The sequence below is a fragment of the Haliaeetus albicilla genome, chromosome 2 (genome assembly GCF_947461875.1).
Source record: "Haliaeetus albicilla chromosome 2, bHalAlb1.1, whole genome shotgun sequence".
Taxonomy (NCBI): Eukaryota; Metazoa; Chordata; class Aves; order Accipitriformes; family Accipitridae; genus Haliaeetus; species Haliaeetus albicilla.
In genome coordinates, this window is record NC_091484.1 from 9,862,854 (window position 1) to 9,887,279 (window position 24,426).

Below are 24,426 nucleotides of genomic sequence, written 5' to 3' on the forward strand. Positions count from 1 at the left end.
CCAGATGAGCCGGCGACGCTGCCGCCGCGCCATTGGCTCCTCCGCGCCGGGCGGTGCTGCCCATTGGCCCGGCGGTTGCGCGGCGGCGCCGGCGATAGGCGGGAGGCGGTGCCGGGGGCGTGGCTAACCGCGCCCGCCCCCCCCGCCCCCCCCCCCGCGCCTGCCGCAGCGGCGCGGCGCGGCCCCATTTCCCGATGCTGCCGCGGGCCGCAGCGCTGGCGCCGGGCGCCTCGCCGGGGCTCGGGGGCCGCTCGCCGCCGCCGCCCGCCGGCTTCGACGACGACGAGGAGGAGGAGCCGCCGCCGCCGCCGGGCCGGGCTATGGCGAGCGGCGGCTCTTCCGCCGCCGAGAGCGTCCCGCGCCGGGCGGAGGCGTCGGGGCCGCAGGCGGAGGCCGCGGAAGAGCCCGAGGGCGGCAGCCGGCGGTGGGGCGCGCAGCACGCCGGGGCCCGCGAGCTGGCCGAGCTCTACTCCCCAGGTGAGGGCGGCGGCGGCGGCGGGCTGCGCCCCGCGGGGCGTCCGGGGAGGAGGGCGGGCGATTCCCCTCGGGGGGCTGCGGGCCGGCTCCCTCCCCTCAGGCCCGGCTCTCCTCGCCCCCGCCGCAGGCCGCTCTGAGGCAGCGCGGCCCCTCCCGGGGAGCCCCGGAGGAGCGGGCCGGGCCGGGCCCTGCTGGGCGAGGCGGCCCGGGGCTGTCGGCGGTGGGATGCCGCACGCTGGCGGCCCGGCGTCGGTGTGTCGCCCGCCCGCCCTCCTCTCGGCCTGGGCAGAGCTGGGGAGCGTGGGTCCTTAAAGCGGGTCTAAGAGACGGGCCGCGCTGCCGGCGTGGAGGTCGTCAAAGTAGAAACGGCCCGGAAGGAATGCTTTCCCCTTTAAAAACGTACGGGCAGAAAGTTAACCTTTCCGTCCAAAAGCAGGCGCACAGGTTTGGTTGCTGAGCAAGGTAGCGACAAGCTTTCGCTTCGGAACACTTACCCGGTGAGCTGCTCTGAGGTGCCCAGTCCTGGCGCCTCGGGAAGGGGCGGAGGGGTGTTTGAATCTTTGTTTTGGTCTTGTCTTCCTGAAGCTTGCTCTTTGTCAGAGCTCAACGAAGTGACAGCAGCTATTCGGTTATGCTATGGAAATAACTGGAAGCTCCTTACGATAAAATGCGTCACTTGTTTTTTGGCTCACAGTGTGAGCAATGCTAGGTAGCCTTGCCATTGAATTCCTTCACAGGTGAAGGATTAGGAAAGGGAAGACACATTTTCAGCATCTCGCAGTGTCCAGCAGGTCAGCTGAACAGCTTAGCTTGCATATTCAAGGCAATTACTGGAAAAGCAGGTGTTCTTATTTGCACAGAGCCAAGTAATGATAGGAGATCAAAGGCATTAGTTGGTTTCAGTTTTCTAGACTGTTCAGGGCAAGTCTGCCCATTTCAGCTTGTATTGGTCATCACTTCCTTGCCTTGAGAGAAGGTGGTGTGTGACGTCTTTCAGCTGATCTAGATATGCAGTTCTGATCCAGGCTGTGACTGATTCTTGTGCTTTACAGAAGAGCAGTCACTAACCGTACTATTGCATTGTGCTCTGGCTCATAAGGAGAAGATTTTCCTCCCCAAACAATTTGCCACCCTTACCTTTAGCTGTAGATGGAACTTTCAGGGAAGTCTGTGAAGTAGTATACACATAGTGATAGTGAGCTGTGATAATAGATGTGCAATTTTTTTGTGGCATTACATAAATAACTTACATAAACATTGTCAGAGTATGTGTTACGGTGGAAGCACGTGATGTGGAAATACTGAATTCTCATGAGTGGGGATCACACGTAATTGTGCAGAGTCAATATGACTCTCTTGAAGCATGTACTTTGTGGCTTTGGTGCCTTAGTCCTTCATGTGGGACGTACTTTTAAAGTGGAGTGCTCTTTAAACCCAAGTTATTGGTGCTGACTCTGCTCCTTTGACTGATTGACCTTCCCAGCCTCTGCATTTCTCGACTCGGATATCTCCAGCCAGTCGTCTTGGCATCCCTATGTTCAGAGTACAGTGGTGTTTGCATAAACTGAACTCGTGGGACTTGCTAGTAAGGAGCCTAGTGTTTCCTGCAGTCAGCTAATTGTTCTGTGAGGACCTGCCCACTTAGGTCCTCCAATCAGGCTGTGGGTTTCTCATGCAGGAAGTGAGTGTTAATTAATTAACTCTTACTTTCGTTACTCCAGGGATCTCTTTATAGAATCTCCCACATTGTGACCTGATGCTGTCTTGAAATATGCTTGTTCTTGTGTCTTAATTTAATTTTACAATTCTCTCCTCTGCTACCGCGGAGGATGTTAATTTATATACTCATGGCGTTTCTAGAACAAAACTCTGAACTGTAAAAGTCTTTGTTCACACTTCTTTAAAATATTGCATTGTAGGCACATTGGGGATAATACTGATCCTCCTTTGATGTTCCTAGTTTCCTTTTCATTGCATGGTATAGTTGAGAAGGAGGACTTGATTTAGCATTTAGGAGGAGAAATTTGATCAGGCAGTAGGTCAACACAGAGGAGTAGTAGGAAGAAAGGTCCTGTCTTGAACACATGCCAGACATGTGAGTATGCCTCTGCTCCTGTGGGAGGATGTGCACCTCGCGTGTAGTCCTTCCTGATTGTTCCCCTGCATGTTGCTTTGCCTCAAACTCGAGTGGTGCAAAGTGTATAAGGCTGCAGGAGGGAGTGGGGGATGGACTGCAGGGTTAACTGCTCTGGGAAGCCCTGGGCAAGAGACAGCTGTGCTGACTGGCCCCCTAAAATAGGTGAAGACTGACCTGTCTGCTGCTGAGCGTGTTAAGAGCTAACTACAGCCAGGGCCCTTCTGGGCCAAGGTGGCAGCTCAGATCTCCTTCCTGGATTTAGGCATTAAAGGTCTGTTTCTGATGCCTTAATCCGTACGGGTCTTGCACTGAACGTTCCCTTGCTCTCAGCATCAGTGCCTTGTGAGGATCTAGCAGTGCTTGACAGGCAGAAGCTTTCTGCTGCTGATCTGAATATTCAAAGCGTTACCATACTCTGATGTGTCTGTTCTCTTTTTATAGGCAATAAATGAGGTTTTTGTAGAGGCACGAAGTAGTACAGCAAGGTACAGCAAAGTACAGCAAGAGAGAATTTGTGCCAGTTCTTTCTCTTTGCTTATTCTGTCTCTTGCCATCTCAGAATGGCTGAGAGGTCGCAGCCTTCTTCCTGGGAGCAGGAAGGCAAAGACAAGAGCAGGGGTTAAGTAAGCAAGCTTAAGAAGTATACTTGCGATGTTAGGAAGGCAGTTCTAGGGCCACCAAATACAGGATGATGCTTTTTCCTGTTAGTACAACAGCTTTATTTACAAGCTCTGAGATTTTAAATGTTACAGATCATAAGGTGATTTAACTGCAGGGCATCTGAGACCAGAAATTGGCTCCCAGATTCAGCCATACCAGCAACACTGAATATTGAATGAAATGCAAATATGAAAAAAGATGTGATGCAGAGGAACATTATGCCAGCAACCACAGGGGAAAGGAAACTAGGACAATGAGATGATGTCTAATTTGTCCCTGTTACTTGGGCAAGGGCAGAGGGAAGAGGTTAGTAGTGGCTTGGGGAAGAGGAATGTCATTTAACAAAATACGTACAGCTCCCATGGATAAATAAGTTTCTGTTTCAGTTCCCTGTCAGACAAACGGAGTGAGTCATCCAGGCAGTAGAATAGTCTGTCTGTATTATTTCAGACTTTAAAATGTCCCCTCAGATAAAAGTAAAACATGTTTTTTTCCTTTTTTTTCCAACAGGAAAGAGACTACAAGAATGGATCTCTGTCATCTTATGCTTCTCTCTTATCTGTTTCAATTTTTACAATCTTCTCTTCTACTTGCGACTGGAACACACACCCTCTGTTATTGTTGGGATATGTAAGTAGGAACTGTTCACTGCTGTGAACAAGGCAAGACTGTTGTAATGGTGGAAATAAATGTGTGATCTTTTAGGCTTGACTTATTATTGGAAAGGGAGAGGGTCGTTTGTGCGTGTGTGTGCAATTGTAGTGCCTCCAAAACTGAGACCACCTGCAAAAATTGTTACTGCTTTCTGTCTTTCATTTCAGTGGCTTTGCAGTATCTCAAAGGTGAAGTTTGTAAAGTAGCTACTTACGTTTGGTGTTCTTACGTAGTTGTTGCAAGTGTAAGGACTATTGAGAAGGAAAATAGCTGTCAGGACTGTCAGAGTTGGAAACAAAATACATTGATCAACAAAAATGTTTACAAGGACTTTTCAGAAAGCAAAAAGCCCAAGAGAAATCTTATAAAAGGTGTTTCAGGCATCAAACTGGCTTGATTTCTTGGGACTGGTAACTAAACCCAAGTATTTTAGAGTATTATGCTTTCATGTCAGGATGTAAAGTTTGGCCTTTATCCTGAATGATGATGTTTTTTCCAGCAATATAAGAAAAGTTGCAGCTTTTTCTTGTGGTAATAAAAGTGACTCTTGGTCTCTTAGGATTTTGTTTGATTGGAAGCATAGGCAAGCAAACTCAGTCTCATATATTTGCTTTAGTTGTGTAGAGGTATTTAAGTTGGCTGGATCTTGGCAGTACAGAGCTAGCTGGTCTAGATGCAGTGTGAGTTGGTGATTTCACCTTTTCGGTGAAGGAGAGGAAGAACTAGTAAAGGATTCTAGTTTGATGCTGTGCAGCTTTACTGATAGAATCAGGAATTGCATGGAATTAGCTGAAGGGAAAACTTGCCTCAGAATAAGCTGGGGGTGAAAAGGGACTCCGCAGCATTCTTTACATCATTCAAAGCCTAAACCTGTGTACAACTTGAATGTTGCTTAACACTCAGAGCAAAACATGTCAGTGTTTACCTGAGTCTTGTGTTATTAGAATAGTATTGAAATGCTGTTGCACAGAAACTTTCTTGAGAACAGGCAGAAGAGAGGGCAGTGGAGCAGGCTGAGCTGAAGCAGGTGGTCATCTGTGGCTGATTCAGTCTGTTGGCATTATCTGGGCAGCAAATGTTACTGGTAGCTGTATGGTCGTGTATGTATGTGTGGGAGGGGACGTCAGAAAAGGAAAGAGGATTAAATTTAGAAATCGGAAGAGTCAGATCTGCAAGGCATACCTTTCATAACTTTCTGGTAAACTTCCAATATGGGATGAGAGAGGGAGGAGAATAGTAACTCAGCGTTTCACCAGTTGTCTGCTGTACTTGCAATGCATATTGAATGCAATATTAACTTGTGTTGGGTGTGTATAAATATTTATGTATTTTTATATGAATTGCCTTTTTAACTGAAAGGAGAACAAATGGTGTCATTCATTAGGACACTGTATAAGCTACCTACAGGTGTTGGCTTCCATGCTTTATAATAAAAGTAACTTTTCTATAAACTGTGTGAAGTCTTGTATGTTTTAGAAGAGAATGGTACTTGTTCATAATCACTGTTGTAAATTGCTAATGATTTAAAAAAAAAAAAAGAAGCAAAAGCACAACAGCAAATTCAAACAGTGATGTATGATAGATACTATGAATTTTTGCCAAAGCTGAGAAGTGGCAATTCCTGATGGCTGTTTAAAGGTTACTGGCTTTGTATTGGGGCTAAGGGAGAAGCAGTGTCCTCCCACTATGAATCATACCAGCTCAATTGGGCTAATTTAGTCATGCCTACTCTCAGCTGATGAGGTGGAGGTGTTGGGAGGAATGGAGGAGAACATGGCATGAGAACTGCTCCATTATGATGAGGACAGATATAGACAAGAGAATCAGTAATGATGGTTAACCTGTAGGGCAATCTGCTTGCAGCTGGCTTTCATCTCAAAGTTAATATTGATAAAAGCTTGAGTCCTCTGATATCCTGGTTACCAGTTTAACTGATAAAGCAGCCAATTCACTGATAATATTATTTAAGTTGTAGTGAATGATTAAAGTAGCAGAATCCGGATTCTGTGTAAATAAAGTAGTGTGGAAATAACTGATAATATGTACAAAAATAAGTGCAATAAAATAATAAATGCTGCATGCTGTCTTGTTTTGCTGTCTTCCTTCGATACATTATTTCTCCAGGTAAAGTGTGAATGATGTCTATAATTCCCAGTGATGATTAGGTTTTGTTAAGTTCTGTGAAACTCATCTCCATAAATGTCCTGATTCATAAATACAGCATGCAGTACAACGGGTAAGAAAGGGAATATTGAGTCACAGACATTGTCAGATGTGTTCCTATGGAGAGCTTTCCTGAAGCTTAGATTGGAATATTGACCTTTGAGTTGAGATCACAAAATAAACATTCTGCTAATTAAATACATAGCTGTTGATCAAGTTCACATCAGCTCTTTGGAAATCTGAAGGTGATCAGTGATCCCATGGGCTGGATCTGATCTGCTGCACAGACCTGTTAAGATGCATTGTTGGGACCCGTGTGTACTCTTATGTAAATATGTATTTTCTTTTAAGAAATAGGGAGTAGTTTGAATCTTCTGCATCATTTCACCTAACTTAAACCCTATATCTATAACTAAAGGCAGTGTTATATCTTCTTTTTGCATGCCTTTAAAGGCACATGTAATTGTAACATGGGTAATATTGTAAATACCTTAACCTAGAAATTCTTGGGACAAAAAAGATCTGATCCTCCTCTTGCTGGCAGTCTGAAAGCACTCACTTCCTTATGTGATGTGAGCAGGCAGTCTGCTAAGAAATGAACTCGTGTGGCATGCTGTCATTTGCTGTGCTGAATCACCTACGGGTACTCATGCTGTGGAGTGAGGAGAGAACTTTATGGCGTTGTTTTAGAATACCTTTTGAACTGGGTGGTTTTCTGCTGACTAAAGATGATCTTGCTGGAAAGGAAAAGGCATGCTAGTCTCTCGTCTTCCAGGCTAGTTTAGCAGAGATGAGGCAATTCCTTTCTCCTCCTCACTATCAAAAAAAAAAAAAAGAGAGAGAGAAAGGGCAGAGGATGGATATATTTTGTTGTTTCTGTGTTAAATCCAGTCATGCCCTATTCTGAGTATCTTCTGCTGCTGAGGTGCTATGAAAATTTTCCTCTTCGTGCAAGCTAGCAATTATGCAGATTTGAATTTAGTATTTTATTTGCATGCACATGGTTAACTCCAGGGCAGCCTTGGTTTGGAAGGCTGGGTGTGATGGAGGTTTAATACCTGCATTTTTTTCAGCTGCAGCTGAACTGTTCTGCTGCAGTGGGACACCACCCTAGCAGTACTGCAGAACTAGAGCGGCCTCTGCCACTGTAATAGAAGCTCGGTAGTGCTGGGGACAAGGCTGGCATAAGTATTACTTGTGTGATAAGCAGAAAAGCCTCACCAAAACATGTAGGATTAGGCTTGAAAGCTCTTATACCTTCAGGTGAGTTTGTGGTGTTCAGCTTATTATTCAATATACATGAGTTGTGTGTATATATAGGTGGTATATTAATAGCATCTAGATAAAAAGTTTGGCAAGTTACACCATGGATTCTGGTTTTCATTTTTGCCTCCCTCATATCTTTGTATAGGGTTTTAAAGCCTTTTTTCCAAACTGGTTGACTTGTTTCTGACATTTGACTTTTATCTGCAGCCACGTTTGTTCTTAATAGATACGGTTTATTGTGGCCTAAAAAAAAAAAATCAGTTAAGTTTGTGTTGTAACCTCTTCATATTCGTAAGAACTGCCCCACGTAAGGCAGATATCTTTAGAAACATCTCGTGACACAACACAAGATAAAATTAATCATTGCTGACTTGAGAGATGGGAAGCTAATTTTTTAAACCTGTTTGAGGTACACGTTTCGTTATTGCAGATGTTGTGGGTTAGCCAGAGAGAGCATGCAGAAAGAAATCGCTTAGTTCACTTTCAAAACAGAAACTTGTTCTGATCAAGGCCCAAAACCTTTTTGTTTCAAGCTTGAGTAGCTCTGCAGAGCTGCACTTGGTTAGCTGCTTTGCAGGGCCAATGATGAGTGTGTAATACATATGAAAGCTCTGGCACACCTTGGAGTAAAAGCACTCTAGAGACCATCAATGCTTTATGAAATGGACTGCTGTGCATGTGGATCAGCCGCTTCAAAGTCCTGATGCCCTACAGCAAGAGACAGAACTGTGACGATGTCACTTCGCTTTGGATTCACTTTGTACATTAAAATGAATTTCCACTTGAAATTTTGATCTAAAAGGTCCTCAAAATTACACCAGGGAAACCTCAGTTAACAAAGCAAAATTATCCTTTACTTCATTGTTGGTCCAAATAAGCCAAATCTTTGTTGCCTGCTGTCTTACCCCCCCTGAAGTAACTATCAGTTACTTCACAGCTGTAGGTAACTGTGTTGTCCATCCTAAACTGTATCATCTCTTAAAGATGGAGACTCCGCAAGCTGTGATTAAATAGGCCAAGCTTTGATTCTACATTTTGTTACACTTTGTATTGCACAAATAAAATTGCATTGCACTGACACAATTTGTATTATATTGTCTTCTGTTGATCCATTTTGTAGTAGGTGTGTGTGTTAACTTAGGAGCTCGGGTCTTTCTGGCACCAAAGGATGCTGGAGGCTGTTGGCCTTGAAAGCGGAATTACGGAGTGCAGTTGCTGGTTTGCACTCGGGCAGGTGGTGTTGGCACCAGTCGCCTGTTCTTCATGTAACGTGGATTAGGGGACGAACTTCTCGAGCGCGCCAGCAGCTGTTCTCGGGCAGGGTGGGTGAAGGCTGTCCCCTGATGGGGTGGAGATGAGCCCTTCTCCCTGCCTGAGACCGCCGACCCTGGTAGCGGAGGGAAGCTGGTGGTCCGGCCCCGTCTGTGCTTTGCCGCTGGTGTGGGCAGTGGACGTGCTATTGCTCTTTATGTCAGCAGCGGGGTCTGGGACAAAGAAAGCTCTGTGTGCTTGCTGAGTTGTCAGGGGCTCTCTTAAAGTTGCAGGGGACTTTGGCTCCAGGATTTAAGAACTGTGGGTCTCAGTGGCCCTGATTCGCTCAGAATAGCGCCTCGTGCACTTCAAAACACAAACACGTGTTGGAGTGTTGCCCTGATGGAGCGGGTTACAGCAAGTGGCGCGAGAGCGATCCGCTTCGGTGAGAGAGTGCCGGCCTTGAACAAAACCGGCATTACGACTGCTTATGTCCCCCGCCAGGCAAGTGTTCAGGTATTAGGCCTCCTCTGGGTGCCACCCTGCATGCACGAAACTGCCCCGTGCTCCCGAGAGCTGAGCTCACCCTGCTTCATTCCTGGGAGCACTTTAAATGGATGAAACCAGAGGATTAGTTTGATTAGTCATACTAATGAAAGTATTTTTATTTTTTTTTAGTGAGGAAAAATTTGCTCTTTGTTATCATTTAGTACCCATTGTTCTCCGTTCTTTTAAGCACTTTCTTCTGGGGTGGCTTAATTGCTTTTTCTAGTAATGCATTTTCGGGAAGAAGTACACACAATGGTACTTTTTGTTTAAGAACCTGGGGCCTAGGTAAATTTGTCAGGATTTTGTCATTTAAATGTGCCAGGTGCTTCGCAAGCACTCCCATCAGCTGGAGAAATAGTAGGAATAGCTTACTTTGTGCTAATAGACTAAGACTAAAGACATGAAAATAAAATTTGACACTTCCTATCATTAAGTTTATCAGGTAGCGATTCTTAGCCAAGTCATGCTTTTTGGTAGATGAATATTTGCTTTAGGATCTGCTGCTGTTCAGGGGAGACGATACCCTGATTCCTTGGGGATCTCCTTTTACTGGTAGCTTCTGGCAGTGTCACAAGCTGCGTGGCTTCTGCCCTGAGGCTGGCGTTCAGGTCTGTCACAGTTAGAGGTGAGGTGAGAGATGTGGCCCGTTCTCAGGTGGTGTTGCTGGGAGGCAGTGGGTTATAGGGCTTTCCCATGGCGGGGAGTAACTGGAGCATACAGGGGAAGGAGAAGAGATGTCTGCTGTATCTTGCCAAATAAGCTTGTGTGACTTAAGATAGACTTTTCCCATCTCTGGAGTGCATGTATTATAGACATAGCTTATTTGAAAACCCAGTTATAATGTAATATAACTACTATATATAATAATACATAAAATATCCAGGACCACCTTTTATTTCATAGTTCAGCTGTGTTCTCTGCTCACTTGCACTGTTAGGTTCAGTTCTGACTGGATGTTTCTCAGCTTTAAATAGCCAAAATTATTAACTCTTCTTTTTTGCTTTTAAGCTGCTACACTTTTTATACTTGTTGAAATGTTCAGGGATTATTTTCGTAGCCTCCAAACTTGCCACAGTACCAAACCCCTGCCTTCTCTGTACTGAAAGCTGCTAAATGTGGAATGCAGATGACTAAGGCATTTTATTTTTATTTTATTTTTATAAGCATATAAGTAACAAACCACTGTCACTTTAGCATATTGATTTTTTAGAAACCAATTTTCCTGTTGTGGAATTAGCCGCTCCTCTGAGTCTTTAGTGCTCGAACTAGTTCATACAGTCACTGATTAAAAGTGGCTGTACTTCTCAACGATGTTGCACAATAGCATTACGTTATTTAATAACATCTTGTGCTGGTTTGTTTTTCTTTTTTTCCTCCAGAGACTCTAACTGAATTTTTACAGTAAATATGAAACTCTATATACTCTACTGTAAGGCTTCTGGGTTATAATTTGAGAACTCTATCTATGCAAAGCCAGGCTTACGCTTGGGTCTGTAACATTTCAGTGAAGTACAACTTACTGGAAACATGCAAAATAGTTTTCTGTCTTGAACACCTTGTACCTCAAATATCCCGCTCTGATTTGCCTTCCTTCCGCTCGAGCCTGGGAGCAGCCGGGTCGCAGGAAGCGACGTGTGAGTCGCTCACAAGGGAAGCCAGCCCTTCGTGAAGGTTGCAAGTTGTCATCTCTCAGTTTGGTACTTCAGCAAGGAAGAGGAGGCTTTTCTGTGACACAAACCCCTACGTATTACCTGGTTTCTGAACAGAGCACAAGCGGGAGCAAAGCCACCTTGTGTTGGTTATATGTTTGGGCCGGTTGAGCCTCAAGCCCTGCGACCCACCGCCCGGCAGGTGACTTGGCTGTCTGGGTGCCAGCGGTCGTGCTGGGACACGTCCCCTGACTCAGGCAAGCGGCACTTGCTTCCTCGGCCGTGTCCCGAGGGTGCTGCTGTGCCTGTAGGCATGCCCACGCAAAGGATCACAAGTACGGCGCGGCTGGAAAAGAACAGCCATGCTAGCAAATGTGGATGTCAGTCATGTGTTCGCTTACTTGAAAACATCTGCTAGCGGTTGAAGTTCGTTCGTACACCTTTGGTCCCCCTCTACGCTAGGCCTTTTCTCCTGATTCAGCAGTCTACTTCCAACACAAAGAAATGCTGGTGTTCTGAGCAAGTTCTACAGCTTCCTCAACTGCATCGCCTTCTTCCCTTCCGCCTGTGTTTTTTAAGTACTCGCCTCCTCTTCAGACTTAAGCCATAGACGGGCTGATCCCACCACTCGGCAGGCTGGAGTGACACTAATGTGTTCAGAGCAGTATTTCTCTAATGCTTTATTGATGTTGCTTCTAATGTGTGTGAATCTACCGTCTGCAGTTCATATATAGCTATACTGTGGATATCCTGCTATTTCTGACTTTATGATTAACTCTTGATTCATGTTCAGGGCTGTCAATCTTGTCTCACCCTCCCAACCCTGATGAAGGAGCATCAAGATCTTACACCACCTTAGAGAAGTAGCTGAACACCTGTGCCTTGGTTTTCCCATTTTAACTAAAGGCAGTGCTAGCTAGGTATATGAGAATATCGAGTTCAATTCACTGCTGTCTGATGTGCCTTCTGAGTCTGGAGACAGGTTGCAAACTAAGTGTTATGATGCTAGTCATGTCTAACCTTTGGTACAGTTTTTGCTCTTTTATTACAACTCCTCATACGCAACTGAAGAGTGAGCCAGCCCTTCTGCAATACAGCTGAAATACGGTTTCTGGTAGTTAGGTTTTTTTCAGATTGCCTTAGTATAATGCACTGCTTCAGGCACCCTTCATTCTTTCCTCTTAGCTTTCTACCAGCAGACATCAAAGTAACATGCAAAATATCTATTGAACTGTCAGTATTTTGCCTCTATTTTTGTTGTTCTTCCCGCTGTTATTTCAAGCTCTGATAATGCAGAGTGCTGGAGGCGATGTGGGTTAATAGGGTGATTACCTCAGCAAGAATGGTATTTTAGTTGTTGTAAAGCGAAGTGTTGTTTGGCTATCTTCCCCCTGAATCAAGGCTGTTTGCTCTTTCAGCTGCTAGGTGCAGATCTAAAAAGCTATTGTGCTCCACCCTGTCTCACTGTAGCTTACATGTGTGGTCTGAAACAAAAACAAATGTGCAGAATTTACTGCTTAAAAAATAAGCTGTCTTCAGTATCATAAGGCGATACATAAAGGATGAAGTGTGTCCTGCTGTATTTAAGAGTTTAGGCCAACTAGACGGTGGATTCAGCAGTGGGGAATGATTTATAATATGAAAAGAAAGCCTTTTGGCGTAGGAACGGTGCCACACTAATCCTGATTTTATTTCTTCTCCCTTTTTGAAAACAAAAGGCAAGGGGAAGGACTGCAGAGGTGAGGGATCAGCTAAGCAAAAGGTAACCACAAGGAGGGCTATATCTGAAATACGCTGTGCTGCATGCACTGTAGGTAACTGCTGTGCCCTGAAGATGAAAAGCATTTGATCAATAGTAAGAAAACAACCTTGTCCTTTTTCATGTTCTAAAAATTACCTGCTCTTTAGCAATCCTGCTAATGTTACAAGAACTTCATTAAACTGGACTGTCAAGGCAGCTGACTTAAGTATCCTGACTGGAGTAGGAAAATCGGGCAAAGTCCAGATCATGGCCAGGGTAAATAAAAGTTGTGTGATTTATGGGGAAAGATGCTCATTTCTTGTTTTATTTCCTGGCATATCTCGGATTGCTTTTGAGCTTCTGTGAGAAAGGGAGGAGTAGCAAGATGCCTTGGAGTCAAAGCAAGGTGAACCAGTATACTAACAATTTTAACTTTTGGGTTGGGTTACAAGCGAGTTGGAATTGTCTTGCCTAACAGCTTACCAGACAGAGGGGTACCTGCGCATCACAAAAAGCCTCAATACTATAAATGAGAAGCTGTGCTTGAAGAAAGTCTTCAGACACATAGAGAAACAAATGCTGGCTAGCGGAGGAGAAAGCCAGGAATTCTAGCTTCACAGACAACTGAAGAAGAGTTGGTGAGGCAGGCAGAGCAAAAAAATCAATTTTCTGCATTGCCTCTAGTTTTGCAACTGCCTGCTGTTTATGGTGCAAAGACTATGTTACAATGGGTGACTTCTGTAAACAACCCGATTTTTGTAAATATCTGGGGAAAACTAAAGAGCCATGTTGCAGCCACTCTGATCTGGCCCTGTGATTACTTCTGTGGTTTCCATGGACTCAGAGGCTTCTCTGAGAACTGCCAGACGTGCCAATAGTAAGTGACTGTGCTTTATGCTCTGAGCACCAAATGAGGGTAGGGAATTGCTTACTGAGCTGCTTTGAAACATACGTTTTGAACACATAATCTTTGTATTCCTGTTGCTGTGACTCATTTAACAATAGACTGCAAGATCAGTCTATAGTGCTTTAATTGGCATGAACTTTGTATATGATTTTGAGGGATTTGCACTGAGATCAGATGCTATCAATTCCCAGGTATATCATATTTGCACAGTCCGCAGTAGCTATTTTGAAATCTGGGTCATGCTTCTACAGAATTCTTTTAACCAGACCTGCAGGTAAGAAGTGTGTGCTGCTTTCCCCTTTCAGAGCCTGAATGCTGGCTCCACAATCACCAGGTATGCTTGTATACATATTCACTGGGTGGTCAATCTCAGAAAAAAGGAACAGAAAGATCTTTCTGATATTTTTATTAACCTGGAAGGATGGCACTGTGGTGAAAAAGGATCCCGATTCTTAGTCTGGTTCATTCTTCAGCAAATCTAGACTCCATCTAGACCTGGTTAATCCCTCTTGAAACGTGCTTCGAGCAAGATGTGCAGGCTTGAACTGGTACCTCCTGGTGTTTCTGTTCTTTGAAGGGCAGGGTCTGACAGTCTTAAATCCCTCAAGCGTAGAGCTCCCAAGGCAGTATCTCGCTCTTTGCTGCATTGCTATAGCCACATTGCTAATGCTGTGTGCCACATTCCCCTGGCCTCCCCATTAAAACCAAGGGAACTTCTTCGGTAATCTTCTCTGAATTTTCTTCATCAAAAGCATGAAGAGCCTGGCAGTAGAGCTCATGCAGGAGGGTATCTCAGACTGTGTTGGAGACTTCATTACTGAAGGGGTTGGCAGCCTGGGAGTCGGACGACTTCTGCAGGTGAAGAGTTATAGGTGTCTGTTAAACACCATCTGACAGATCTATGACTAACTGGAAAATATAGAGCTGTTCTGATCAAATAACATGTCTTATGTCCTTACTTTTAAATGTCAGGATTGGCCAGAAACTTGGATAGATAGATTATCCAGAACATGAAGGCAAAAATGGGACGTTATGTGCGAGAACTGAAAATCGCCTTTACTTGACAACAGTTTTAAAGTTATTGTGGTTGGCAGCTAGAAAAATCTTTATACTTGTTGCAACAAATTCTGTTTAATGATGTATCTAACTTAGTATGCAAATATTGCAAGTGTACAGTGTCTCTTACAGAGAATAGTTAGCATGGTTTTGGGGGCCTTGCCTATAGCTTTGCAGATGCCACAGTCTTGGAAGTTGTTTGATGTTCCAATCTTATTTTGTAAATAGTATTGCTGTACCCAGGAGTGGCTTCTTAATTAGTGCTTATCTGTAGTCATTGGAGTTCAGTGCTGCTTGTATACAGACATAAAGGACCAAGGGAGAAGAGGAAGGGTCTGCAGATAGTATTATCTGTTGGAATGGCTTTAGCAGCTGTTTATTTTATAGCCAAGTAATCTGTTAAACACTACTGAAGAAGAAGGTAGGCAGATCTGAGTGATTCAGTTCTAACTTACTAGTATTTTCCATACCAGCAATTGTGAAGAGTTGTCAAGCTCTTCTATAGAAGATGGGTTAAACACAAAATCTTGCTATAGATTTAGTGAAGATTGTAACTGCCCAAATGGTGTCTTGTTAACCTCTTTTTCCTAGTTGCCTGGCCTTATGTTTATTCAGATTGGATAGATCTCATGTGGCTGTAAATATCTAAGAGGTAGATAAACAAGTAAACTTGTAAAATGGGTATAAAATGTGAATACATCAGTAAAAATGCTTATGTATATCTAACTATCTCTCTCCTCATTCAAGTTGCAGGAGTTATTACGGCTGACTTTCTATCAGGATTATTTCACTGGGGAGCAGATACCTGGGGATCTGTGGAGCTACCCATAGTTGGAAAGGTTTGAGATTTTTATCCTTAAGCTAGAAAAAGTTAAGAAATACTTTTCTGAAATGCTTCTGGTATTCCCAGCTGTGTTGGACAGTGTATATAAGCTGTGTCCTTCTTGCAGTCTTGCCATTGTAACCAGCTCCCCCACCTCCAGAACCCTCTGCTGCTAAATGGCACGGTATATTGCTGGTAAAGTGCCATGTTTACACTTGCCCTAGGTGACATGTGCAAGGTGACACTGTTCCATTTTTTCACCTTGTTTAAGGTTTGCACACAGTTTTGCAATAGCAGTGTTTGCAAACCTTCCCAAGGTACTGTGGGAATTGTCTGTGATACCACAAGCATAGAAACCTGGCTAGACTAGTCTAGATCTTCAAAAAGGCCAATAAACACAGAGATGTGGCAAATTGTTCCTGTGGCTAAACTCTAAAAGCTGTTTTGTAAAACATGAAGATGCTTCAGTAAGGAATCTTTGCAGTTCTCTGTGCTACTGGCCCCTATTGTAAATGTAGTAGTATTAGAATGGTGATGACTGAAGATTTAGATTTGAGATGTATAATACATCTGCGGCTACTGTGGTGGGTTGACCCTGGCTGAACACCAGGTGCCCACCAAAGCCCCTCTGTCACTCCCCTCCTCAGCTGGACAGGAGAGAGAAAATACAACGAAAGGCTCATGGGTCGAGATAAGGACAGGGACATCACTCAGAAATTACAGCCATGGGCAAAACAGACTAGACTTAGGGAAAAGTAATTTAATTTATTATCAATCAAGTCAGAGTAGGGTAATAAGACATAAAACCAAACAAATCTTAAAACACCTTCCCCCCAACCCTCCCTTCTCCCCAGGCTTAACTCCACTCCCGATTTTCTCTACCTCCTCCCCCACAGTGGCACAGGAGGACGGGGAATGGGGGTTGCCATCAGTTGCTGCTGCTCCTTCCTCCTCAGGGGCAGGACTCCTCACACTCTTCCCCTGCTCCAGCGTGGGGTCCCTCCCATGGGAGGCAGTCCTCCATGAACCTCTCCGGCACGGGTCCTTCCCACAGGCTGCAGTTCTTCATGAACTGCTCCAGCGTGGGTCCCTTCCCCGGGCTGCAGTCCTTCAGGCACAGACTGCTCCAGCGTGGGTCCCCCGTGGGGTCACAAGTCCTGCCAGAAAACCTGCTCCAGCGTGGGCTCCTCTCTCCATGGGGCCACAGGTCCTGCCAGGAGCCTGCTGTAGCGCAGGCTTCCCACGGGGTCACAGCCTCCTTTGGGCATCCCCCTACTTCAGCGTGGGGTCCTCCCCGGGCTGCAGGTGGAGATCTGCTCCCCTGTGGACCTCCATGGACTGCAGGGGGACAGCCTGCCTCACCATGGTCTTCCCCATGGGCTGCAGGGGAATCTCCGCTGCAGCGCCTGGAGCATCTCCTCCCCTTCCTTCTTCACTGACCTTGGTGTCTGCAGGGTTGTTTCTCTCACATGTTCTCACTCCTCTCTCTGCCTGCGGTTTCTGTGCTGCAGCAGCTTTGTTTTTCCCTTCTTAAATGTGTTCTCCTCGAGGCGCCACCGCTGTCGCCGATGGGCTCGGCCTTGGCTGGCGGCAGGTCCGTCTTGGAGCCAGCTGGCCTTGGCTCTATCAGACATGGGGGAAGCTTCTAGCAGCTGCTCACAGAAGCTGCCCCTGTAGCCTCCCTGCTACCAAAACCTTGCTACGCAAACCCAATACAGCTACAAATCCCAGATGCTTAGTGGAGGGTGCACTGACTTCTATAATAAGCGATAATCTGTTTTTTAAAATAAACTTCTTCATGGCTACCATTACTTACTCCTCACAGTGCTCTATTAGGAGGATCTCTTTAAAAAAAAAAAAAGTATATGGGATATTCCTTGTAATTATCCAGAAATACATGAACTAAACCAGCAGAATTAAGATTGTTGGTTTTAGGCTTATTTTTGTTCACCTTCAGTAGACTTAGTAGTCTTTGAATCCCTGTATCTGGACCATAGTTTAAAAAAAAAAAAAACAAAGGCACTGCAGGAGCCTATGCACAGGACACCTTTGCATAGACTGTGCATGATGTATGTGTTTAAGGCAAACAAGTACATTTGTTTTACTGTCCCGGTCCTATCAGCTTTGTTCTGTCTCCTCTGAGATTGTGTATTCAGATGTGATATCTACTCCTAGAGGAGACTTTTGTATATTCTTTTTGACTTACATTGATTTGTCCAGTCATTTAACTTGCATTTAGTCTGCTAATGCTGTCATCTGTAGCCTATACAAAATGTTAGGCTGAATTTTCAATTTTCTTTAGTGTTTTCTTGGTTTATGCTGCTTAGCAAGTGACTGGTATTTGTGAATTTCACAGGCTTATTTTGTCTGTGAAATTAAGATGCTGATGCTTTGTTTTTGAGATCTAGAGACTAAAGGTCCTAAGTGAAAATTAAGAAGAATAAAACTGAAAAGCAGTGAAAAACTGTATTTGAGTCTGGGAACTGAATTGCTTTGCCAGTGTAAATTGAATTATCTGAAATGTTGTCATCTCAAAAGTTTGAATCCTGCTTATGTGCTTTGTACGATGGAACTCTCTTAAACTCTGTCATCAGATTTGAATGCATGCGAGGTTTTGGGGTTTTTTTTATATTTTTCTTTCCAAGATCATTATTGAGCCATGGTGTTGTGTTTATCAATTTGGTTTTTTTCAGGCTTTCATCAGACCCTTTAGAGAACATCATATTGACCCTACAGCAATTACCAGACATGATTTTATAGAGACCAATGGAGACAACTGCTTTATGACACTAGTCCCATTGGCAAACATGGCGTACAAATTTGTTTCTTTTTCCCCAGGTAAGTTGTTAACTTCTGACTTTTGCATCTTTAGCATTTTTGTTGATATTTAGATGAACATTTGTCTGTGTGAAGCTAGGAGAAATCAATGAATGTGAGATGACAAGTAATAGCTGTTGGAAGCATGATGCTCCTGGGAGGAGGGAAGGAAACTTTCTTCTTGAAGGTGGGGCAACTAGAAGGTGGGACAACTAGATTCTCTAGCTCAGCAGAGAATCTGTGGCTGAAGAGTCTTGCAAAGAAGCATTAGAAGTTACAGTAAATACTCTTTTTGTAAGAGGGATCAAATTGTGTGCATATAGGGAAACTCATTGTTCTAAAGTGTATAAAAATGCTTCATCTCTGTGTAAAAGTACTTTATTTGCAAACTAGAAGTGCAAGAATTAAAGGACTAATTTAATTTTATAGATGGTAAACTCAGAGTTTGACTTCCTGTTTATGGCAAGTTGACAGACATTGGCACTTACCAGCCTGTCCTGTGACATTCTGGAATTGCTTATGGCTCACTGGCTCTTGTGACACTTCTGCCAAAGCAGCTTCGCTGAGGCCTTTGTTAGTTCCTCCATCACCAGGCAGCTCTGTCTAGGCAAGACTTCATTTTCCTAGTAGCGATTTACCTTTTCATAAATGGTATTTAAAGATACATATCTTGTTTTGCAGAGGCATTATATGAAACATGTCCTTGGGAGTGTTATGTCTTTGCCCTTATCATCTTCATAACCATGACGAACCAGATTCACAAGTGGTCTCACACGTACTTTGGTCTTCCACGCTGGGTCATATTTCTACAGGACTGGCATGTTATCCTGCCACGGAAGCATCACAGGATCCATCATGTGTCTCCACACGAGACGTACTTCTGCATTACAACTGGTACTGCCATCTGGTTCATACTGCAAGCTCTCTTCAGTAGTCTAGTGCAATTCACCTGCCAAGATGTAATTTAGTGACAGCCTCTAAAGACCTAGAAAATGACATGGTGAAGTTAACTGTGCTCTTAGCCGCACAAGCTCTTAGCAAAACTGTAGTTGGTTTTGTTGCGTAAAAAATGTGGGGGGAAGATTTGTGATTTGCTAAAAGCTAACTTTCAGCCTGATAGGATAGTCAGTGGTACTGAGATCCGATCGCATGATACCTTGGTAATCTCATGCTAGTAATGGATTTTGTTCATTAAAGTCTTAAAGGTGCTGTTCCTTCAAAAGAGCCTATCATCTGCAAGTGCAACTTACCTTGAATGCTTATTTCTAAAGCAAGGCTTCTGGATTTTCAGCATTCATTCATTCTGATTTGGGGCAGAGGAGTGAACAGGCTTGCAGAAAACTGGCTTTAGGTTCCTCTTATGTCTATATTCAATTTTATGCCCACTGTACAGGCAGGGTATACTCAGTCACCAGTGTTGCGCAATCCTGAATAAGTTATCAAATTAATGAAACAGCTGGAAATAAACCACTCTGGTTCTTCATTCTGTCATTGGCTTTGACCAACAGTTTATGTCGGTTTTGAAATCTCTGCCAAGAAACAAATCTAGTTCTGATAACCAGAATGTCATGTAAAAACACGGTACAGTTAAGAAGCGTAACTTGACAAAACGTGACTTGACAAAACTCTTGCCACCCTAAGAGCTTTTTTTCAGTCCTATTATGTCCTGAAAGTTTAAAGCTGACCATTATTAGCAGTCTTGGGCTAGTTGTGGTTTTTCTCATTAAAAAAAAAAAACAAACAACCCAGCATGTGCTTCTGTTCACTCCATGCTTTTTATAAGTGTTGATACCATACTAGCCTGGCATAACACAGCATGATAGATTGTATACTTGGATTTTCCAGTGGAGGAAAGTGTTTCTGCAGCCCTAATTCTCTTTCTTCTAGGGTAGAAGTGAGGAGGCAGACAGAAATACGCAATCAATACACTATTTAAAAGGGGCCTTTACAGAATAAAATAGGACTAGTTATTGTAATGCACTTGTTAGTGACTGGAGAGTAGACAGCCAAGTCCAAAGAATATACTTGGTTTCAGAGCTGACCTGTGTACCTAAATGTCTGCCACTGTATCATTGCCAGGGAAGGTATCAGATAACGGAGCTTTCTGGCATTCCCAGTGTTAAAGCTTTCGGACTGACTGCCATTTTTAGACACCAGGAAGGAGTCATCCATTCCTTGAGGGGTGATGGCTGTGTTAATGAGAATTGCACGGGCTGATTTCCTAAAGGGCACCAGTATACAGTGAGTTGAGTGGAGCTGCCGGATCGCAAGTGAGCTAGGGAAGGTCATGTCCAACTGCTGAAGGTGGTTGAAAACAGCGCCTGTTTCAGTAGGTTGTTGAAGCTGTAGTTGTGTCTGATTAGGAACAATCTAGCTCTCTAGAAATGTGGTATTTTTCAGCAGTGAATATCCCGAACGTTCTCTCCCTTTAGTATTCTGTCCCTAATAGCTATACGCGTAGTCCAAGACATCACCAGCAAGAACAGTTGTTTCCCTTCTTCTGGCTGTGTCACTGCTGTAGGGATGGTACTCAAACCTGGCAGAGCTGGCTCTGTGGCAGCTTTCCCATGTTCCAGTCTTGCCTGTGCTATCCTGCGTTTTAGTTCTGTCCTCTAACACGAACCGCTGCTGCTAGCTCACAGTTTCCATTGTGGTAACAACTTCTTCATTCCTGCCTCTCCTTTGGTTGTGTTGTCTTCCATTTTCCAGAAATGTACATGAGTGAACTGTAACATGTGCTTATGGAACAGTTCTCCAAGTGTGGGATAACTGATATAACCCTGTGTACATCCATCTCTTCCTGGTTGTAGGAAAACTTCTGCAGGGAAATAACATTTACCAGTGCTGATTTCTTTTGGTTTTCCTAGTTTTACAATTGTTGTGGTTTAACCCCAGCCAGCAACTAAGCTCCCCCAGTGGAGGAAAAAAAAGGAAGAAAATAATAATAATGGTAATAATAAATATAATAATAATAAAATAATTGGAATATAGAAAACAAGTGATGCACAATGCAATTGCTCACCACTCACCAACTGATGCCCAGTTAGTTCCCGAGCAGCAATCCCCCCTGGCCAAGTACCCCCCAGTTTATATGCTGGGCATGACATCCCATGGTATGGAATACCCCTTTGGCCAGTCTGGGTCAGCTGCCCTGGCTGTGTCCCCTCCCAAGTTCTTGTGCCCCTCCAGCCTTCTTGCTGGCTGGGCATGAGAAGCTGAAAAATCCTTGACTTTAGACTAAACATTATTTAACAACAACTAAAAACGTCAATGTGTTATCAACATTATTCTCATACTAAATCCAAAACATAACACTATACCAGCTGTTAGGAAGAAAATGAAATCTATCCCAACCGAAACCAGGACAACTATTTAATAAAACAGAGGCCTAAAATTACTATGCAATAAAACCCTGTGAAATTGCTTCTTTGTGCACTCTCCTATCAGTTACACGTAGTTAGGTTGGCATCAAAATACAGTATCAGAAAACCAAGTTAATGTGCTAATAAGTATCCTAAAAGTTGAGGCATAAAGCTCTTCTGAATTCAGGGTGAGGCCTATTAAGCCGGTGTGAGTTCCAGCCTCACAGTCTGTACAGTGCAACGTTTCTACAAAGCATTCAAAATACCCTAAATCTGTAGGCTAGGAAAGATGCATTAAACTCCTGTTGCATGCGGAGCGTGATGGCACTTACTGCTGTTTTTACATAAAATGGTAAAAGCCTGTCCCACATCACCCTGTTACAGCCTTTCTGGTTACTGGGAAGCAGAAGCGCCCTGATAGCAGAGTTGTACAGCTTTGGGAGCGTGCTGCTAGTGGTGCTGCTCTTTTAATTCGGAAAGTGTCCTATGTCAGCTGCTGTTAAAGGCAGCATGGTACTACAACAAGATTTCCCCATCAGAGGCTTTGTTAGTAATCAGTTATGAAAACTTAAATTTTGCCCAAGGTCACATTTAAGTGCCTTAGAAATGAAAACTGATGTTGGAACTATCTAAACATGAGGCTTTGTTTAAGAAAAAACTTTGCTTTCTTTGCTGAGCCTTAGTGGTGTTTAGGTCCCAAACAGAAATCTTTTTTTAAATTTTTTTATTAGTTCTTTTTTTCTAGAAACTATGGCATTGATAATGTATTTGAGATTTCAGAGCTGTGTTGTGTGTATTTACTTTCTTGCTGTACACCCTAATGAGAAACACAGGGAAAAGCTGAGCTGGCTTTGTTGATGGGGAAACTAATTGGGGGGAAAATAGCTGAAATTGTTGTGTTGGGGGTTTTGTTTGGTTCCTTAAATTTCAATACTCAAAGGTGCTACTAATACAAATGTCTTGCTTCTAGCACAAGTCATTCAGCTTGATGGTCTGTTTTCTGATAGCTTTGCAATGGCCATAGAGTAGTCCACTTCTGAACTCCCCTTACATTTACCTTGTGTTTAATTAAAAGAATGTTATGAAATAAACATTGTGAGGTATTGAACTTTGGGTGCTATGACAAACTAATCCTTTTCTTCCTTTGCAATCACTTAGGTTGGCTGAACTATCCATTAGAGAAGATAAGATTCTGGAGGTGTTTGGAGAACATTATCCAAGGAGTTACTGGGGAGAAGCCAAGAGCAGATGATATGAAATGGGCTCAAAAAATTAAATAACTTTTGCCAGCCTTCTGCAATCCTTAACTTGTTGCCAATGTTGTTTTTTTAAAAAAAAATAAATAAAGCCATCAGCCAAATTCAAGACCTGCAAAGAAGTAACAGACTCTAAAGCACAAACTAAAAAGTGCTAACACAGACTGTAATGAAAAGAACTAATTCTTAAAACAATACTTGAAATGAAGATGATTACTCTTCCTGAGCACCTTTTTGTTTAGCCATGTCTGCTTACATCTTAGAAAATGCTTCATCACTGTATCTCATAAGGCTATCAGGCAAGCCAGAAGGCAGGACAGTCACTCCATTGGTACATGGTGGCATAGTAAACATGTGTTGTATCAACATTTAACACTTCAAAAATAGCTTGTTGCCTATGACCTATAGGGGGAACGGTGACAACAGTTTGTCACTTCATGTTTGAGTCCAAATACGTTGCATGAAAACAGTGTGTCAGAGTAATGGAAGCCTATAAAATCATCACTGTTCAATGCACTTAGTAATTGATAAAGTTAGAGCTCTGTCTTCGCTATTATGTTAAATCTAATTGATGTGATGTGGAACAGACTTCGAGAATCCCACTCCACCAGTGGGCCACGAATCCTCAAGTGTCTTCAGCTTCCCTTAAAATAAAATTGTTCTACTATCTACGTGGAATTGAGCAAACCGTTTCTGCATAAGCCTTCAACTTAACAAGCCTCTGAGGAGAGGGAGGGCACCCAGTACAACACATGCTCGCATTTGTTCATGTGGAGTGCTCGCTGATGAGTCTTCTATTAAGTGTTTCCTACCCTGACAATAAATGTTTAAAATAGTTCTAGCATTGGGCACATTGCAAATAGCTGTATTAAAGAGCTCAAGGTATCAAACTTGTAATGTTAGAAGGGAAATGTCAATGACTGGTATTTTGGTTTTTTTTGTTTTTTTGTTTTTTTTTAAGGTGCTTGCTTGTTTCTGTAAATAATATAAAGCCTTAATCTCTTCTGGTGTAATGGAATAATATTTTAATGTGATGTTTGAATGTATATAATATATTTATAACAAAGCGGTTGGATAATACTAATCATGTTTGTTAAGTCTTGTTGCTGTTCTTCATTCATGCATTGTCAGCACTTAGTCCAAGAACCTGATCACTGGTTAAAAAATGCTTCATGCTGTTCCAGCTACCTGAAACACTTCGCAGCCTGTTAAGTCTTGTTTAGGTTGAAGTGATCAATTGTTTGTCAGCATTGTAGGAGCTTGACACTATATTATGCTAGACTTCAACAATTTTCAAGAAGTCCAAGTAATTCTGCTTTGGATGCTAAGGAGTAACTCTGCTGGATTGCAGGCGGAGAAGTTCCCCTAAGAACATCCAACAGGAACTTGATCAAGTTAATGTCATTTGCATCTTGTTTAATTCTTTCATAAATGGATGGTTACTGATGGTCAAATCTAAGACTATTTTCCCTTCCCTGGCTGTAAACTGTGTTGAATTCAAACTGTCTTTCCCTGAAGAGCATGGTAAGGTGTTTTTGAGTCACAGGTTTAGACTGACCTTGATCTCAACTTCTTCAGATACGAAGGACCGCAACTTCTGAAAGGGTTGGGACTTGGCAACTCTCCTTCAGTGGAAACTGCTGAATGCAGATGCGTCT

The 24,426-nt window shown here is 43.4% G+C and overlaps 1 protein-coding gene across 2 annotated transcripts; it reads left to right on the forward strand.

The window, feature by feature from the left end:
- The first annotated feature begins 175 nt into the window (after positions 1-175).
- Positions 176-23,865, forward strand: PEDS1 (plasmanylethanolamine desaturase 1). 2 transcript variants are annotated; one of them, XM_069805447.1, is made up of 6 exons: positions 176-477; positions 3,785-3,904; positions 15,258-15,349; positions 18,027-18,171; positions 18,832-19,044; positions 22,671-23,865. In XM_069805447.1, the coding sequence occupies exons 1-6, from the start codon at positions 195-197 to the stop codon at positions 22,790-22,792; spliced, it is 975 nt and encodes a 324-aa protein (XP_069661548.1). In that variant the 5' UTR covers positions 176-194; the 3' UTR covers positions 22,793-23,865. The 2 variants fall into 2 exon arrangements, with proteins under 2 accessions (XP_069661548.1, XP_069661556.1); XM_069805455.1 differs by lacking the exon at positions 3,785-3,904.
- The last annotated feature ends 561 nt before the right edge of the window (positions 23,866-24,426 follow it).